The sequence below is a fragment of the Chamaea fasciata genome, unplaced genomic scaffold, assembly GCF_029207755.1.
Source record: "Chamaea fasciata isolate MVZ Bird 193981 ecotype frontalis unplaced genomic scaffold, bChaFas1.0.hap1 SCAF_21, whole genome shotgun sequence".
NCBI lineage: Eukaryota > Metazoa > Chordata > Aves > Passeriformes > Sylviidae > Chamaea > Chamaea fasciata.
Window position 1 is genome coordinate 2830750 of NW_027094106.1, and position 19730 is coordinate 2850479.

General features: G+C 43.7%; 1 protein-coding gene across 2 annotated transcripts in view; it reads left to right on the forward strand.

The window, feature by feature from the left end:
* CASTOR2 (cytosolic arginine sensor for mTORC1 subunit 2) overlaps positions 1-19730 on the forward strand; it is a 118381-nt gene that overhangs the window by 69104 nt on the left and 29547 nt on the right. The window contains exon 1 of one of the 2 annotated variants that reach the window (XM_066202060.1): positions 15892-16099. The exons of the other annotated variant lie outside the window; for it this stretch is intronic. Coding sequence (XP_066058157.1) covers positions 16003-16099 — 97 coding nt within the window. The 5' untranslated portion in view covers positions 15892-16002. Of the gene's footprint in view, positions 1-15891; positions 16100-19730 lie in introns of those variants that run through there. 2 annotated transcript variants of the gene reach the window in all.

Sequence of the window (19730 nt, forward strand, 5' to 3'; positions counted from 1 at the left end):
GTTCCCATTTCAATTACATCAAAATGGTAAATTGCTTTCAGTGTCCTCTCTCTTTTCCTGTAAATAAACTGGGTGAGAAAACAGCTTATAAATAAGTCCAAACACAGAACCCATCTCGCTAGGAGCAATCTTTAAATAAAGATACAGAGGAAAGCAAGCTAATAGTTGCATCTGGTTTTCTGAATATTCCTCCTATAACTATTTTTTCTTTCATTTTGAATTGCCCAGTGACTAGGCCTTTGTATCTGAGGCACAGTGGCATAAGTTGCTTGCTGACATTTCTAGTGCTGGATTCCTCCCCCGGACGGCCAGGAGTGCCTGTGGTTGCTAGGCAGAACATGTTTTTCTCTACTAAACACTTGTACAATCACTCCTTTCTGATCTCTGTATTGGCTAGACTATGCTTTGTCTGGGGTTTTTGGGTTTTTAGGTTTTTAAGGAATGTGGTATTAATGACCTAAATGCAAATTAAAATGTGGGGATTTGACTATTGCCTTATTAGAAATATGTGCTTGGTTGGGGAGGCTTTTCCTGCAATGCATCTCTGCTAATATAGGTCAATAAACATTTTGGGGGTCTGTGATTACATGGGATTTCTGCCCTCTCCCAAGAGGCAGTAGGGTTTGGTGGTTAAAGCTTTTGAGGGAAGGAAGGAAAATGACGAAGATACAATATTCCAAGGTCTGCTTTGCATCACGTGTGGAAAGGAGCACTTTTTCTTCTTAGAGCTCGTATGTGAGTGGGTTTGCAAATTTTGACAGCATATATTATTCCTTATGTTTGTAACCTGCCACATAAAGCCTTTTGGTTCAGTTTCTCTGCTCACTCCTATTTAAAGAAGTACTGCATAAATAATACATATTTTTCACTGTTTCCTCCAGCAGATGGGTGTGTATTGATATCTATTTTTGTTTCACAGCCTGTAGTGAGAAAGCCAAGACTTCTCTTCCTGAACCACTTGACTGGCCATGATTTCTTCCTTTAAATTTATTACATCTTGGCTGCTTCCTAGTACTTTCCAAAGTCCAAGATAAATGAGCAGATAGATACCAGGGCTCATTTTTATCAACTCCTCTCATAAATGCAGGACCTACAGAGCTTTTCTGACTGAAACAGTGGAACAATTCATTGAAATTTTAGGTTGCTCTCTAAGATCAGGATGCAGCTCAACAGAAAAGTAGCAGCCCTCCTTAATTTTTTTCACTAGAGAGCATTTGACCACCTGCTTGTTGTTCCACTGGTGCATTTCTGTTTTTTTCTGAAGGGTGGGCTTAAGGGGAGAGGGCGGCTTGCCTTGTTTGTACTGGAGCTGGCTGTAGTCTGCCAGCTCTGAGGAGACATGCCAGGATACTAAATGTGCAAGGAAGGGCCAAGGCTGAACACATGCTCTAAGACCTTCTGAAGCATTTATATGTGGTAAGTATTGGTAAGACTGTGATTTGTCATTTTCCCTGCTTTTTAAGTGAATTTTGTATGGAGCGCCTTGTGAGAGATGGGTAAATGCTGTTCCCCCCTGTCAAGAGGCTGAGAAGTGAGGCAAAGGAAAGCTGAGGAATCAGTGGTAGCAGCAGTAAAATGAGTCCCTTTTCCCATGGCTGAAAACATTGAACCATCAGTTCCCAATCTTTGCTAGCTGTGAATCTACCTTAAGCCATACTTTTCTCAAGTTCACAACTTGGACAAGGAAGTGGATTTCCTCCACCCTGGCATCTCCTAAATGCTATGGCCTCAGTCTAGAAATGGAATCTTCAGTAACCTGTGGAAAAAACCAGTCTGTCATCATCTGCAAACAGAGAAAACATCTCTTTTGTGGTAATCATTGCAAAATTCCAGTGTGCAGCCCTCCCCAGGGCTGCTCTCTGAGCAGGTTTGCCAGATGTTGAGTGCAGAAGATGCCTCAGGTTTCCCAAGGATCAGCAAGTCATTCATCAAGGTGGGAAAATTTCTCTTCCTGACAGGCTTGGAGGATTCTCCTGATCAAGTGAGATTGGAAAGCCAAACTTCCTTAAATCCTGTCTGTACCCAGACAGAGACTCTCAGGCAGATGTTGCAGGTTTTGTGCCCAAAAACTTCATCAACTTTATTTTCTCCTGTTGCCAGTGATCAGTTTTTTTCCAGCTTTCCAGGTACAAAATGTCCAGAACTAATGATGGATCAAGGGTTACTCATAACCCTGGTGCAGTTTGTCTCGTTGTTTGGTTTTCACTGGAATCAGCTGAAATCCTTCTATCCCTCTAGAAATGCAGACTGATGCATGTGCATGACTCCAAACTAACAGTTCTCTTTCAAGGAGAATTTGCTTGACGCTTTGAGCTGATTCTTGTGCAGTTAAAACAAAGGGAGGATTTTTTTTTTCTTTGCGTGCAGTATTAAGCTGATGGTGACACACTGGCCAACCATCATCTTCTTCAAGCTTTTAGCCTGACAGTCCTCTTGGGTTTGTGGAAGGGCTTCTCCAAGGACAGGTAAGGCTTTCTCAAGTGAGCAGCTTTGCTGTTGCGATTGCAAGGTGAGGGCACAGGGAGCCAGAGCACTATGGTGAAGTTCATAGGTCTGCTGCAGGCTTTTCTGTTTGACCTTGGATAAGTCTCTCATTGTGTCTCAGTTTCCTTGTCTTAGAAACAGGGATAATCCAATTAAATCACCTCATAACAGGTCTTGTAAAGATTAATTAGTGAACACGTGGAAACGCTTTGATAATGTAACAGGCAAGGGTCGTTGTAAACAATAATAATTGAGGGAGTTTCTGTCCCTCAGGATTCCCTTTCACAATGGGTGCACTTGGCTGAAAGCAGGAGTTAAGGAACAAATCAGGTCTGTAGTGGAACAGATTGGGGATTATTGTGGGGAAAAAATACTCTTTATGGGAAAAGTTACATAATCTTTTAAAAATCTCATATTTTAGCATTTAATCTTGCACAGGATTAAGATTCACAACATCAAGGTTACAGTCATACAGTTAGGAATTTAGTGGCTTCATCTTCAAGTCTTGTTTCAAACATAATTATTTGTTCTATTCTGTCAGTCCAGCGAAATCTTGTCTTAAATACTGTCTTTAAAAAACAAAAAAGAAGAAAAGGGGTTTTTTTCTCTGCTATTTTGTGTGAAAATGCAGAAGGAATTGTAAATGTGAGTCCAGCTGCATTAGTTCTTCTTTGGATATTCTTTATTTCTGTGAGTTTGCCTTTTTCAGTGCAGTGCAGTGTGCTGCCTGTGTCCCTTGCTGGCAGTAACCAGAGCTGGCAGCATTGCCTTGGACTATCCAGGCTACGTCCTCTCCACCCCCAGCTCACAGAGTCTGTGAGCAAAGCCTTTGCCAGGAGTTTCTGAAACACGGGGAAAGTTTTGTCAGGAAGTGGGAAATCTGCTGATTTCTGCAGTTCCTCTCACTGGACTGTCAGAGACAAAATCCTCAGTTCTTTTGGGCTGTGGATCCCATTTGCTCCTGAGGCAGGGTGAGGAGAGGCTGGGCATGGCAGTGCTCTCCTTGCTGGGAGCCAAAAGCCATGGTGGGCAGGTTGGGAAAGCCCTTGATCATAGCACAGAGATGGCATCAGGGTCCCTGCACTCAGGAAGCAATCCTGCACAGGACAGACGCAGCCATGCTCTCTCTCAACACATCTTGAGCCAAACTTTTAATCTTCGTTGCTTATCAATAAAGAAAAAAGCCAGTTTTTGCTCCCTTCTTCATTCTCATGAGCAAATGTCAGCTTTTGGAGATTGAATCTGGTTTTCATTTTCCAGGTTTGCTCGTTATTAGTGGTGTGCTATCCTGTAAGAGGAAGAAAGAGAGCAGGCAGATTTCCTGAAAACTGACCAGAGCCTAACCTGGATTTGTCTTCCCAACCCAGCTCTCCAGTGAGAGTGGACATAATGATTATTTTTGGAATCTACCTTACAATGTTCCACATTTTTAGCCAAACATAATAATGATGCTTTGTTTCTGGAGCGTATTCATACTTCCTCTTTTATGAGACCTCTGTGAGGTGAGAATTATGTTCTCCCATATATGAGGAAACTGATAAAAAGGAGAGCAAATTACTCATTTCAGGTCACACACATACTTTGTGGGACAAACCAGATTTTGAACTGCAAGCCCAAACTGACATCTCCTTATCAGCATTTCAAAATCAGACTTTATTTACCGCTGTATTGCAACGACCTGAGTATCAGTTCTAAGACACAGCTGTAAAACCGAGGTTTCCTCATGATCCTCCAGGCGGTCTGCAGTGAGTCCCTCATGCCTCTGTGTCAGTGGCCAGGTGGGAGTTATGTTGACACATTATAACAGCTTTTGTATATAGACTTGACTTTCCTGTGCAATACCTTTTATTGCAGGGTCAGTGTCTGGCCTGGCAAGAACTTTGTCTCTTTCTCTTAAACCTCAGACTTTGATATTAGTCTGAGTTGTTTTTTTTTTTTCCTCACAACAGAAATCACAAGTAGAAAGCTAAGAAAGGAGGCCACTAAAAACAGATTTTCCAAGTGGGCATTTTTGTGCCTTTCACAGACTGCACCAATCTCACTGGAAAGGCACTTCTCCTTTTTGTTTAATTCTTAAAATGTCAGTGTAGAAGTATAACCAGCTTAGTTTTTAGATTGCTGACAAAGTTTCAAGTTACAAGGATTGTAAGAGGAGAAGTAATTGAAATGAGATGAAAGCAGGGATTTCTGTAGAAGCATTTCCTTTTATCAGTCCTTGATTGCTCTCTTAGTAGACACTTGTAATGGAGTTCTTTCCTCTGGAGGTGCTGCTGCTTTTTGTGGAGAGAAGGCAGCTTTCTGATTTATGGACTTGCAAGTTCAGCATCAGCCCGTCAAGAAGGACCAGTGTTTGTTATCCTATGGCCTGATTGAAAATGATAGTTAAACGTTGAGTCCCTTGGAAAGCAGAGGGGATGCATGTCAGAGTCAGGATTTCAGAGCTGGGCTATGTGTTTGTACAGCTTTATTTAATTCCAAGTTACCCTTGGGTTATTTAATTTCCTGACAGCTGCAAAAACAGTTCTCAGATAACAATGGTTTCTAATTAGGCAATGTGCCTAAAATGGTAGAATGTTTTATTTTGACCATGACACTGATGTTTTGTATGCAGCTTGGAGATTACAAAGTCGAGCAAGTTGGACTTGCAGCTTCCTTTGGCAGAGCTGTGTCTCTCTTGTGATCCCCAGTGAATAATGCTGAAGGCATGCCCGCTCCTCTGCCCCTACACTTCAAACACCTCTCATTGTTTTGGCCTGTGTCATCAGTAAATCTGCCTTTCAGCTGGAACCACCTTCCAGAAATATGTTTTATCAACGCAGCAGGACTAACATGACTTGCATAGCTGAGGCTACAGAGCATTCCAGGGTGAAGAAAGCAGGTGAGATTTACCTGTAGCTGAGGGTTGTAGCTTCTTGGGCATTCTATTACACTGCATAGCTGCCCAGATGTTGCTTTCATGGCTCATGCACCTAGTACAAAATCAGGCAGTGATAGAAATAAACATACAAGTCAACTATTCTTCCAAATCATTTATTTGGTTTAGAAAGGGTGTTAGCATCACGTTACCTTAATTAGATCCTGACATGACATGTGCTTGTGGAAAGTTTGTGCTTTGGGTTGTACAAATTGATGATCTCTAAATTCCCTGCTGGGACAGCAGAAAGTGGTGTTGGAAGGTCTGTCAATGCCTTCAATTCTTAGACATTCCTTGAAGTCTTGAACCTGAAAGAAAATAGGTAATTTTATTCTGCTGTTTTGCTCCCTATTTTAATTCTTTCCCAGAGCTCACAATTCTGACAGTTCCGATACCACTTCTGACCATTGCAAAACTTACAAGTTCTTTAAGATCCTGTTCATATAACCATGATGCCGAATTGCACCTCTGATAAAGCACATGCCTACTTAAAAGTTCTCCAAGTTTTATTAGGTGTTTGCTGGCCTGCAGTCAGAGTTTTTCCCTGCCTTTCAGCTGAGCACTATTTACATCATGTCCTTTACCACTGCTCTTCAGAAGGTTTCTGTATGGATTCTCCAGAGCCATTTGCTTTTAGGTGACTGATGCTGCTCAGATACCATAATGCAATGAGAGATTACTGCCTCAATTGCAGTGTAAATAACAGTGAAAAATTATTTTCTGTAATAATCTGGCCTTACCCAGTTCTTTGGAGGTGCTGGTCTCTTCGAAGGAGCTGTGGCTGGATGAGCAGTGCCCATGGGCTGTCCTCTGTGTAAGATCAGCAGGGATAGGAGGTGAGCAGCAAGTTTTTATTCCTCCTTCCCCACTACCAGTCAATGACTGAGGGATTCCTAATTTACAGTTGAATCTGCATTACCATATTTAATAGCTATCAGTGTACCAATGCACCTCACAGTTGTCTAAGCCCTTAGAAAGCCTCTTCATTCTTTTGGTCTTCATGATATCCTCTCTCAGCACTCTGATAATTTCATTGGGTTTCAGGTGTTTGTTTGCACTGTAGCATGATGATGATGTCTGTGCTCTGACCCAGTTCTCCTCCCAGCAGTTCTTAAGGATCTTTGATCATCAACTTGTTGTTTCTCAAAGAACTATCCACAGTCTCAAAGACTATTGGGAAAGAGGATAAACAGAGCCATAACAAAAATACAAAATAACAAAGGTTGTGCCAGGTTATCCTGCAAATGTTCCTCCACTGAGAACTGACTGCTTACTGTTACTTTTTCCTAAAAGTCCAGTGGAAGATCTTTGCTTTCTAACACAAATTCTGCCTTTTGATGAGCTGTTTCACAATATATCTTCCCTTAAAATCCTGTCTCTGACAGCTGTATTACAGATACAGTACTCTTAACAGAAAAAAATCCACTTGATTTTCTCGTGATAGAGAAGAATAAAATTCTAAAATAAGAACATTTCATCTCCAGAAGATAAATCAAAAGAATTACAATGTTTGGGTTCATACCTCCCTCTCTCTTTCCCCCTCCCTCTCTCTATGAATGTGCTTATGGGTTTGAATCATATAGTATATAAATCCTAAATCCTGACTAGAATCGAAGTTAGGTGTAAGATGCAATGTGCTTCTTCAGAGATGCAGTTAGCTTTCTTTCAGAGTAGCATAAAAACTCGGGTTTATTTCTCTTCATAATCCTTCTCCCAGATTTCTGCAGATCTTTGAGGCACAATGGTAAACATGTTCCCAGTTTTGCTTGCCCATTTTTCTTTTGGGTTTGCTCTGTCTGGGGTTTCCATCACTGCGTTCGACCTAAACATGCTCCTGTTTGTTTCACAAGATTTACCAACTGCTCTTCAGTTCCAGCTTCCCTACTTCCACATTAATGGAATTTTTACAGTTGGAAAGAACTCTATCTCCACAGTCATGGTCTGCATTTCTTGTTCGAGTTGGTTCTGGAGTACATTAAATTGAAGAGGTTGATAAAATATGAGAGGTGACTTTTCAAGGACTGGCAGTGTCAGCAGCACTGGCATTGTGGCTGACAAGCCCTTGGAGGGTCCCCAGAAACCTGATTTCTTTATCTTTGTGTCTTTCACATTGCTGAGCAGATTGCAAACACTAAGTAACTGTTAATCTCTGGAGCCCTGCTAAAGTAACTGTATCTGCGAGGTATTTATTTCACAGTTGTTTTTCTCTTCTGCTTCCCTGGGCTTGGTTAAGGTGTTTATTTACTGAAAGGCTTTGAGCTGAACTTGTATACTTAGGAGTTTCCAATTTAAATATACATATACATACATACCTATATACATACATACATATATATATATATATGTATATATATATATATAAAGCCTGTGTATGTTGCTATATATACCTATATTTGCATATGTATATATTTATTCAGGGATACAGAAGAGGTTTAAGAGAAAACATTTTTAGCTCTTCTTTTTCAGAAACCTGTCCTTAAACTCTGGCTTAAAACTGAAAAGTATATTGGATTTTCACTATATGTGCCAGGACCAAACTAAGTTTTTCTGTAGCTGGCGAGTTAAAAAAGCAGCTCACACGTGGGCACTGTCCTTCATACATGAGGCAAGCCCAGCAGAGCAGGGAATCCTCAGGAGCCACATGACAGGTTGTGTCCTGACCTCTTGAGTACTGTTGTTGTACTGCTGAAATCCTCAGGTTTTAAATTTGGTGAATTAGGTGTTTTATTTTGTTTTTTTTAAAAATTTAGAATTGAGCTTTTGGAGAACTGGGATGAGAATTTATGTGGACTATCATGTGGATAAACCTCTGTTGGATGCCTGTTCTTGCATTTTAGCCAGCAAACAAAAATAAAGTGGCCTCTTCAACAAGCTCTGTGCTGTTTGCAGCTGACAGGAGTGCCTGCTCTGATGGATGTTTACTGTGGCTTTTCATGCTCTAAACAGAGCAGATATCATTTTCCCCAAAAAAATTCATTTTTAGAATTAGTATAAACAAATTCTTGACCCAGCTGAATGCTCCCAACATGCCACAATATGCCTGATTTTAGTGGCTTGTGTGTACCTTTCTTTACAAGGAAATGTATTTATGTATCCAAGAATCAAGGACAATCCATGAAAGCTGCTCAGATTGTCTCGGATTACCGCCCATTTGGATGAAAGGAAACCACAAACTGAAACCAGTTTGCTTTCAAAAGTGCAATTTGTGTATCTCATAAACATGACGTTCAAAGGAACTGCAGAGTGTACTTCACCAGCCCCAAAGGAAAATGCTCTTGAGAGCAGGAGGTTTAATAGCTCTTTGTGGAGTAACGGCTGCATCTTTAAGGCATTTGTGCCTGCTTAATTTTAAGCATATTGAGCTGGGTTTTTAGCAAGCCACTCTTGCGCTGAACGTGGCTTAGACATCCAAAAGATGGATATTTAAGATGGATATTCCTGTCCTGCCCCATAGGAGTGAGGAAAGGCGGCAGTTGGATGAGGCTGGCTCTTCACAGTGGGGAAGAGGAGGGCGTGAGCAGATGTCTTCTCCTCCCAGGAGTCTGCTTGGGTGGCCTGGTCTGACTCGGCTTCTGTGACAAAGGATGTTGATGTTCTGTTGGCCGTGCAGAACACTGCATTTGGGTCTCTTCAATACAGGACACAAGGCGTGTGCTGGGGTGTTCATTGCAGGGCACTGCAGTGTTTCACGTGGTATTTGTCACTCAGTCCTTACCCAGCTGCTTTTAAAAGTCGCTTCGGCTGAGAAGTTTCTGGAAGGAAATTTACTCAGGAAGAAAACAGCCTGTTCTATAGAGATTCCTGTGCTTGGGTTCAGTAGGGTTTTGATGGACTCTTCTAGACTGGGACACTTTTGTTGTCAGTTTTGATTAGTTGGGCTCCTGGCATAAGGGTGCAGTCTGCTTCCTTGTTTGAAAATGGAAAGGTGATGCCTTGAAGGCACTCAGTGGAAAACTGGATAAAGGAAAAGAGTTAAATACTGCCCTTCATCTGCTGCTTTACATGGGTTTGAATTTTTCTGTTTCTTTTTTTTTTTTTTTTCCTGCAGTGAGCTCAAGGCAGCTGGTTTCTGGTCCGTGACTAGGTCTCCTAGCCTCTGCCACAGCACAAAGAATGATAGTCATGTGCCCAAGAAGCAAAAATCTGAAAGGCTCTTGTGTGTTTACCAAGTACTTTTTTTCCAAGTGGCTATTGCAGCTCAAAGGTTCTAGGCGGCAAGAACGGTTTGAACAAAACAAAAAGGTCCTTATTGGCGAGATGAGCAGAAGGCAGAGAGGCTTAATGTGACCCATTTCCCATACAGAAAAGGGCTTCATTACTGATCTGTCTGTGACTAAGTTCAGTCGCTGAATAGTGACAATAATATAATTTCTACAGTGGATAGATATGCTGTAATCTATTGTTTTTCTCCCAGCTTCTTTCTTCAATTCTAACAGTTTGGCTACTCGTGGATTAGAGTAAGACTGATTTGGCCTTTTTTTCCTTTGAGGTGAGTGAAACAAGGCAGCTGCTTGTCAATATAAGGCTTATTTGACCTGATCTTCTCCAGCTGGGTGAAATAATGGAGTGAGAGTCACTGGATATACTTTGTGTGAGTAGTATGACCACTGAAAACACATCCTGCTTAGCAGGTTGGAAAGCACTCAGTAAGGAGAAGGCACTTGTACTCAGAAATGTGAGAGTGAAATTGTGTAGAAAATCCTGTCACCTAATGGTCTGAAAAATACTTTGCAAAGGCTGTTTTCTACCCTTACTTCTAACACATCCTATACATTAATAGCCTGAACAACTGGAGAATCACACTCGTTAATGTCACAGTTCACTTGGGACAATTTGTTTTGCAAGATAATGAACTGTGGCAGCAAAAGTTTAACACTTGCTCTAGGTGGGAGTGACAGTTCAGCTTTCTGGTAACTTCGCCATCTTTCCCAGTAAAATGCCCATGGTCTTTGACTAAATCTCTGTAACCTGGGGGGAGGTTGTGCCATCACTTTCTTCAAGTATTTTTTATTTTGTTTAAGGCATTCTTAGGAGTAGCTTGGAAGGAAATACAGCATAATACTGACAATTTCTTTTCTTGAAGAGCTCTGGTCCTGTCATGCCTTGGCAGTGGAGGTGTCTTTGCCTGAGAAGGTACCTTCACCTCATTAAAGTCATTCAGCCCAGGTGGAGGTTTGTGTACCCTAGAGTTCTTCAGCCACAACGTCAGGAGTGACATCAAGTCTGGTGGGTTTTTTACAGTCTGCAGTGCCGCTCATGCTGGCAGAGGGTGCTGATCCCTTGGTTGTGGGAGAAGCCTCAATGTTGCAGTTGGGAGCAGAGATCCTCGGGCGAGCAGGGGAGGTTTCTGACCCTGGTGTTACCCTACCTCTTCAGAGGAAGAAGCAGAATAAAGGTAGAAATAGTCTGAGATTGTAGGGGACAAATCTGTGGGAATGGCAGTGATAGAGGTATGGACAGGCTGGCTGGGTGAGGGGACAGATACAGGGTACAGGATCAGCAGGGAAGACAAGAAGAGACAAAGAGTAAAGATGGATGTAGCGACAAGGAGAATAGGAGGAGATGATGCAGTTTGAGCTGTAGCAGAGGGTGACTGGGGTGGAGAGGTGGGAGGAGGGAAAAGAAGGAGGAGGAACAGGCTGCTGGGTGTTGTTGGGTTTGTGGGTAAGCAGAAACCAGCCGCCCTAGAGCACTTGTCCCTGCCCTGCCCTGCCCACCAGGACGCTCAAGGCAGCAAGTACCTGTCAGACAACAAATGGCGTCTTTCCTTCAGCTCAGCTCAGGGCAGTGGAAAAGGCCAGCTATGTTTGCAGTGCTTGTGGCAGGAGGATGGGCTGGCTCTGAAGCAGCAGCATGTGCAGCAGGCCATGAAGCTCTGATACAATTGCAGTTTTTCAGCAGCTTTCAGTGCCCAAGATGGTAGCTGCACTGGGTTTTTTTCTGAGCGTTTTGTTTAACTATTACTAAAAGTGCTGGTGGTTATTAAAATACTCCATTTGCCTGTGCTAATTTACCTCCTCTTGTATGTGCCTCATGAGGCATTCACTTGCATCGTTGCAGGCTGCTGCTTTGAGCTCAGTTACAGTGCCCAGAGCTCTGGCACTGGGGTGGCACCTGGCTCGGTGGTGAATGTGGCTGGGGCTACAGGCAGCCCTGTCCTTCCCACTGTGGGAAGCTGGTGACTAAATAAAACAAATGGCAGGAATAGAAATAATGGTTTCATGATAAACTGGATTGTGTCCCTGCTTGTGACAACCTCTGTTTGGCAGCCTCCCACCTGCAGAGCACTCAATATTGCACCACTTTAAACATTTTAATGTGTACAATAATTCCTCAGTTACCGTGCCAGAGTGGTTGAGTAAAGCAGGCTGCAGGATGATGGTTTGTGAGTTGTCAGCAAGGAACCACCATTTTCAGCACCAGGTGCTAAATGGGTCTTTAACCTTCACTGAGGGGTTGGGCACATGCATTAGTGTTTCAAGTGGTTTGCAGCATTGCAGGATGAGCTGTTCCCACTGGGGACTGACTACTATTGTGCAGCATGGTCCCTGACTGATGATGAATGTGTTGCTTTCCAAGCATAGGTAATAGCTCCTAAATTCCAGGCTGTCGTGGGATCTGCAGTAAACTGACCCTGTGGAGGAAATGTACAGGTAATGTTCAGCTATATTGAGAAGGAGGATCACCCTTTTCATCAAGAGTGCATGTATATGGAAGTTATTGAAGCTTAATAAACAAATAAGCAGTTTATTGACAATTAACTCAAGTGCACATTGCTTTTATGTGTTTGAAGGACCATCTATGCCACACTTGGGAGAGATTGGGCTGCAACAACCCCATCTTTAGTGTTTTCTTGCTCTCTTTCATCTTCAGGATCAGTTGGGGGTTCTGGGAGTGGAGAGTCATCTTTAACTGTGTCTGCTTCAGAGGTCTAGATTTGTTTACTCTAAGGAAGAGGTCATACGAGTCCTGTACAAACACAGTGGCTTTGTTCTGTGAGATGCTTCTCTTCTATGCTTTCTTTCATACCATCCTGTCCCATGGCATTTCACAACAACAGAGGGGCACAGCAGAGCTGAAAAAATTATCTATCCTTTGATTTCTAGGACCCAAGATTTGGAGGTCCAGTTCTAATTCTTACAAATTAGAGGTTAGCTGTGTCGAGGCAGCACTTCGGGAACAGAGTTGGGGAGGACAAGCCTGAAGGCAAGAGTCTAAACTGAAGGCATGCTGAGGTGTAAGGTTGCTGCTGGGACTGTCTCATGATCCAGGTTTAAAGTTATTAGAAATGCCTCTGCCTGAATTAAGGTGCAAACAAGACCATATGCCAAGGTCAGTGGTATTTTTATTTAATATTAAATTAAATAAAGGGTTCCATTTAATAGTAAATATGAAAGAGAGAGGAAAAGAGAAAGAAGTAGAAAAGAGATGGGGGGACAGAAAAAGAGACAGAATAAAGAAAGTATCACCATTCCATGGATCCTAACAATGTTCCATTGATCCACTCCAGCTGGTCTTCTTGGTGTCGAAGGTCCCCCGAAAAGCCCAGAATCCCATGGATTAGTTTATACTGAGGCCAGGTGGGAATGCCCCAGGACATCCCCCAGGGCAGGGACCACTCTCTTGGAGCAGACTCCTGATCTGTTGCATCATTTTGCATCACATGCAGTCCTGTGGTGCAAAGCCTCAGGAATGAATCTGGGGAGTGCTTTGGGGGGTCTTTAATGCATTATGACACCCCCTCCTCTGCCTCTCACTTGAATGTCCTGTGGATGCGGCCTGTGGGGTTGGGGGTTCCACAGCTGGGCCAGTTTGTGGAAGGGAGGATGGGTGTTCAGTACCTCTGACCAGAGGTTACACCAAGCACCCAAAACCACCTCCTCCCCACCTCATTTCAGGAGGAGGCTGTAGTCTCCCCCACCCCAAACCGAGCCAGAGATGATTCTCAGTGCAGCTGCTGGGTTTGGCTTTCTTGTGGATGCATTCCTTTCCCTCAGCCGTGTTTGTTTCTCTCTAGACCTGAGATGATTGAACAATAGTGTCCCCTTTATCTTATCTAGGTGGCTTAACTTATAGTCCAAAGTTCCAGTCAGGCATCTTCAGGGAGGCTTCTGTGGTTGTAGCATCTTCATGCAGTTTTTGCTACAGTGGGCAAAACTCCTTCATAACAATATTAAAGGCATGAACCATTTCAGTCCCTGACAAGCTGCATGCCTGTCTGCCCATAGACTGACCAGCTGGGAAGGAGAGGGTAAAGCTGGGGAGCAGGGTGTTAGTCTGCATCACTTTGTAAGCCTCCTTTTCTGGGACATCCATCATGTCTCTCAGTCAGTTCTTTCAGAACTTGTGTTTATACTGAAGATGTCTGTTTTGTTTCTTTGCATGAGAGCTTGTGCTGAGTTCCTGCTAAGCCCTGTCATGGGACTGACTTTTGCTTTTGATTGTCTGCAATGCACAGTGAAGTTCCACTTTGCACTTCTTGGATTATGTCTGCAGAAATGAATTTAAACTATTCTTGTTTTTACTTACCTTCTTTGCCCTCCCTTGCTTCTCATGCTTTGAAAGCAGCCAGAATGTATTTTTGCTTATATCCATGGTCTCTCTGGATTAGATGGAAATGTAAACTCATGGGGGCACAAAACACCTCTTGGAAACAAGTGCAGGGCCCTTTGGAGTACAGCCATTTCTGCTCCATTTGGTGCAAGTGATCAGGAAAAACTTAGATTAAAACCTTAGGTCGTGCAAGCATTTAAAACCAAACTGCATGTTATATCAACTCACTCTCAGTTGGTGAAGCATGCTGAACATCTTGACACTGCTTTTCTGCTTGCTCTTTTTTTTTCTTCTTTTTTTTTTAAATATATAATTAGTGCCTCACCTTCCTCTGCAGGGTTTTCTTTTCTCCATCTGGTATGTCCTGCAGGGTGGGCAGGTAGAAGCCAAGCCACGGTGGTGCTTCTGGCTCAAGAATTGGCCCTTCCAGCCATCCTTCAGGCTGTGCCTTGTTCTGCTTGAGGACCTCAAGAAGCTGCAGAAGTGACTGCGGGGTTGAAGCCCCATGGTCATTGTCAGGGAGGGAAGTGATGGCTCTGGCAGAACAGAGGAGTGAGTTTGCTGCCTGCTCCCAGCTGAGCAGTGATCAGTTCGCTGGGCTCCCACTGGGGCCAGCCCTGGGCAGCCTGCTCCATCGGGGCCCTGTCCTGGCCCCCATGCTGCAGGGCTTTTACACCTTCTAAGTGGTTACTGCTTTGGCAGAGTTTAGATGAGCATTGCTTGCCCATTTTCTTTCATACACACCAATCTGAAAACCTTTTAATTGGTGTTATTTTCCATTGTAGAATGGTTTGAGTTGGAAGGAAAAGATCAACTTGTTCCTCTGTTTCTCCCTCTTTCTAAACATTTGCATTTCTGTTGATGAGGATTTGCAGTAATGCAGATACCTCTTGATGCATTCCAGGGTAAAGTAAACACTCTGTGGGAGAAGTTCTTTGCTTATAAATAATCATTTATTCCCCCTAATTTGAATGGAAAGCAACATTTTACTTATCTTTTAAAACTGTCAGCTTAATTCTGTGTTTGTTACCAGTGTAAACTCTTGTCTCTGGAGCATTCTGGGCAATTTGCAAACAGAGGAGTTAATACATATTGTGCTCAGCACAAGTAGGCAGGGGCCACTAGGTTGGCTAAATGTCAGCTCTCCTTACCTAGCCCGGGCAGATTTGGGCATACCTGGAGTTGCAGGTGATGTTAATGCAGTCTGAGAGATGCTTCTAGCAGTGTGCATCATGGATTGTGCAATACATGTAATCAATAGGCCGTTAAAGAGACTGCAGGCTCTTTATTGCTGGGTGATTTCAGATAATGCATTAAATACAATTGGGAGTGATAGGGCTAACTGCCATAGACTGGCTGTGTTTTACCTGAAGATCTTTCAGCTGTGGGGGTTTTTGTTGTCAGCATGGTGTGTGTTACAGATGTACACGGCTCTCCTCACTAAACTGGGACAGCAGTGCACTATGTGAGTGTAGGAGGGAGGTGGTAATGCCCTGCAGATTCTGTTGTAAAAGCAAGGCAGGAATTAGGAGCAGGGCATAGTCTTAGATGGAGAACTGGGATCCAGTGAGATGCTTTGCAAGATGATCTGAGGCAGACGCTGGTCCCAGCCCCCAAAGCTGGTATTCTGTGCCCCAAGTGGAGCTCCTCTTTGCTGGAGGTTGTTTAAAAATACATGTCAGTGAAACAGAGCTCACAGGCCTCCTTGGCTGAGGGCCCATAGCTAATCACTAGAGATTTCACAGTGAAGTCTTTCAGAGTGTCTGTTTGATTAATGGTTCATATTCTGCTGATCTGAGACTTTTTATTTTGTTCTTAAATTTAATACATACTACTTATATGAGTTAAATATGTTTTAATTCCATCTTAAATCCAGTGGAACAGTCTTTACAGTAGAGTTGGCTTTTTTTTTTTTTGCACAGCAGCAGCAGCATGTTTGCAGAGGCTGGTGCTTGGACATGCAGCTGGTTAGTAGGATTCTTCACAATCCCGTTGTATGCACTTCCCTGGAAGTCTCTTAAAAGTAAGAAACCAAAGAACTCAGAAACACCATGGAACTGAACCTCAGTGCATTATGCCTCAAGGCTATGAGGGATAACCCTGCTGCTCTCCCAGGAGAGAGGTTTGGTATGTCAGGCTGTCACAAAGGTATGTGCAGAGAGGCTGGGTGGGAATGGGAATGCATGTTTGGGTCCACTGAGATGACCTTGCAAAGTCCACCTGCTTTCCCTTGGCCAAAATTCGAGTATATCAGAGTGAAACCTGATTTTTCCAAGTTCACACAGTCTGTATGCTGCTCCCTTCCTTTTAAATTAAACATCCTTTTCTTTCCCCGAGGCAGGAAAACCCCCAGGCGCGCTCCCATTGTGGCTGCGCTGTCTGGGGACAGGCTGTTCGCTGCCACTCTGGCACCAGTGCTGCAGCAGCAGCAACTGCAGTGGGTGTTGGATCAACAGTGCCCCTCCATCTGTTCAGCTGTGGATTCCTGAGGATGCCTTTTCCCCCTGCTCTGCAGACATGCACGGGGAAGCCGCTGCTCTCTAAGTGCAGCCGTGCCGAGGGGTTCATTAACAAGGGATTTAGCGGTTGTGCCGTGTTTGCCTGCAGAGCTTTGATCTTGAGAAGGGCACTTAGCAGCAACACCACTGCTGCCGGATCAGGGGCCTTTATCCCAAGCACCTGGGGCTGGAGGCTCAGCAGGGAGGAGCTTTGAAGTGAACTAGGGGAGTCTTTCTGCTGCAACCGTCAACCTTTGTCTCAGTTAAATGTGTGTTTGCTGTTTTTCATTGCTACAAGCGATCAGTTACTGTAAAATCCCTATGTGGTTTGTATTGAGGAGAAATCTATGACAAATGCAAGCAAACCTACTGCTTTTCACACTTGTTTCGGTTAATATTTTCAGTCCTGAATGACAAATGGACTGTATTCTTTGTGGTTAACACGGACTACTTGCAGAAGAATTCTCATGCATTCATGCCTTCACAGCTCAAAACAGCTTCTCAAGCCAGCTTTTCCGGCAGATTTCCTCTTCCTGAGGTTAATTGTTGAAGATCATAATTGCTAGGTGGCCGAAGTCCACAAAACAAGGCAGTATTCCCCATGTAGTAATATATCTTAGTACATTTGGTAAGTTTTGTAAGCTATTCCTTCTCCCCCAATTGCACTACTTTAGTCCAGACCTAACACTGTCATGCCAGCTAATTCACTTTCTTGTCTTTCCTTCCTCTTTGTCCTGCTTTCTTGGGTTTTTGCTCGTCTTCACAGGAGCAGCCCTGGCAGGTTGTGCTTCCACACTGGGCTGCAATCTCTACCTTCAGAGCTCTGCTGTGAGTAGTGGGCTCTGCTGTGTGCTGCAATGGCTTTTAAAGCCAAGAAGTCTCTCTCTGAGCTGACACAGTGCTCTCCAAGTAGCTGCATTTGTTTGTGTTTTTTTCTTTCCTCACTCTCCCAGGGTTGTTTTTGTTCCTGTGTGTGACACCAGTGAAGCACACAGCACGCTGCTTTTCCATCTAGGTAGTCCAGGGTTTGGTTTATTTATAGGTCAGGAGAACATGAGTGGCATTTCCAGGTTTAGGGAGGTGAAAGAGAGAAACAGCAGAAGGGAGCAGCTTGCTAGCAAAGAAGAGATTATTTGTCAGATTATGTCTCTTGCTCTTCCTGGAATCAGCTCATTTGTTTTAGAGGACCAGCAAGAGAAAGGCAGAAGTGCTGGGAGTGCTGTGTTTGTCAGGAAAGCTCTGTGCTGGGATTACAAAAGCACAGAGGGCCCTTGCCTCAGCTGGTAGGGTGACATGATACGGGAGCTTGTGGTGTGCCACTGAACTGATTTTATTTCTGCTTTCAGAGGCAGTGTGCCTGATTTGGCACTCTTTAGGTTCAGAGATAGGAAGTGTAGGAAAGGAAATATTTCTAGCTTCTGGAAACTTTCTTCTCTCTTTTTTTTTTTTTTTTTTTATGTAGCACATCGTCTGGAAGCAAAAGTCTTTGTTGCTCTGCCAGTATGGCTGTTAAGAAGAAAAGATAAAAATATGCCAAAGAAGATTTTAAAGGAGTACCAACAGGCAGTGATCTTACCAGCAGATAAAAAAAGCCCTTCAGTTTTTCCTCAGCATCTCTTATGTAGTGCTTCTCCCCCACCCTCATATTTTTGTCTTCTGAACTATCACTGTGAGATAGAGAAAAAACAGTATTGAGAAATTTACTGTCTGCATTGAATCACAGCCTGTCCCTTTAAACTACAGAGAAGCCTTAGTGGAATTTCTATTCTGGGAATAGTTAATTCTGTTTAAGGTTGGGCAAGAGAGAAGCGCTCACAGGCTTAGTAGCAATATTTTTACTCCATTTGTTTTTTCTCTTAAGGATTTGCCTGCCTCATTTGATGGAAAGTGCATTTCTTGATCAATCCTCCACTAAGGAGAAGATCTTGAAGAAAAAGAGGGTGAGAGAAAGAAAAACAACCAAACAAAAAGCACAAAAGACAGTATTTGTAGCTGTAGTGCTGTTATATAATAGCCATTATGTAATGTCTGTTGGTGCCAACTAAAAATATACTGAAAGATAACTTCCAATTCATTGAAGCATTTAACTAGCATCATCCCAGGGTTTCTGGTTCTGGATTCAATCCCTTCTGCAGATGTTGAGAAGAGCTTACAAGTCCCCTAGGTAGCACAGCAACCCATTCTTTTATCCTTCTTCTTGTCCACTCTTTTCTTCTAACTGGAGTTTTAGAAATGGTAAATCCCTCTTCAGGTCACCTCTGCACACCCCACTGACCATGCCGTTGGTCCGTAGAGCCTCTCTCCTAATGCTTTGTTCAGCTAAGCTTTAAATGTCTCTGGCAGACACTGGGTTTCAGGAGAAGCTGAGCGTAAAGCGTAGCAGGGATTAGATTTTGCAGCAGACATTGAAAACTTGACAGCTTCATAGGTAGTGTTTTACAGGGAGTTGTTCCCCTGTAGCTGAGCTGCAGCTAAAAGTACCTTGCCTTTTCCATCCTTAAGCCTCCCCCTGAACTGCCAGCAGGACCTGCCATCATGCCCAAATGCTCAGTCCAGCCACAGCTGCAGAAATGGGCACGCCAAAGTACCCATAGCTGGCCCCGGTGTGATGCAGACCATGGTTTGCCCTTCCCCTCTGAAGCACAAGGTCCACGTGGCTGTGCAGAACCTGGAGTACCATTTCCAGAGGCGCAGTGGGCAGCCCAGGCCGAGCAGTGCTGCACGGTGGAAGTGCCTTGGCCTTGAGGGGCCAAGGTTGAAGTGCCTTGGGCTTCAGGGCAGTGGCAGCCTCTCCAAGGAAGGAAGAAGACATCAGCTGTGATGTCCAACACAGGGTGGGTGTGACAGCTGTGGTCCCTTTGACACAAGGGAACGTGACAGGCTGCTGAAAGTGACCCAAGGAGGAGCAGCAGGGAGGTGACCCAGACATCAGCAGTGAGCTGCACCACTGATAGGGACCCAGCAAGGTTTCTTGATTTGGACAACAGAAGTCTAAATAGTGCTGGCTGAAAAATCTATGGGCAAAAACCCTCTTTATACAGGATTTCCATCTGCACAGAGCCTTACAATATTGTAAATAACACGATGTACCACAGAATTGTGTGAGTGCTTTAATTAAAGCCTGGTGATAGTGCTGGGGGAGGGCAGTAGACGTTATCACCAGAGATGAAGCTGAGCTGTGGTTGAAGCAACTTCACACAGAGGGATTCAGAAAGCGGCGTTTAGACTCCCATCTTGTGCTGTAATTGATGTAAAGCATTACCATTTCTGTTCTTCTCTGT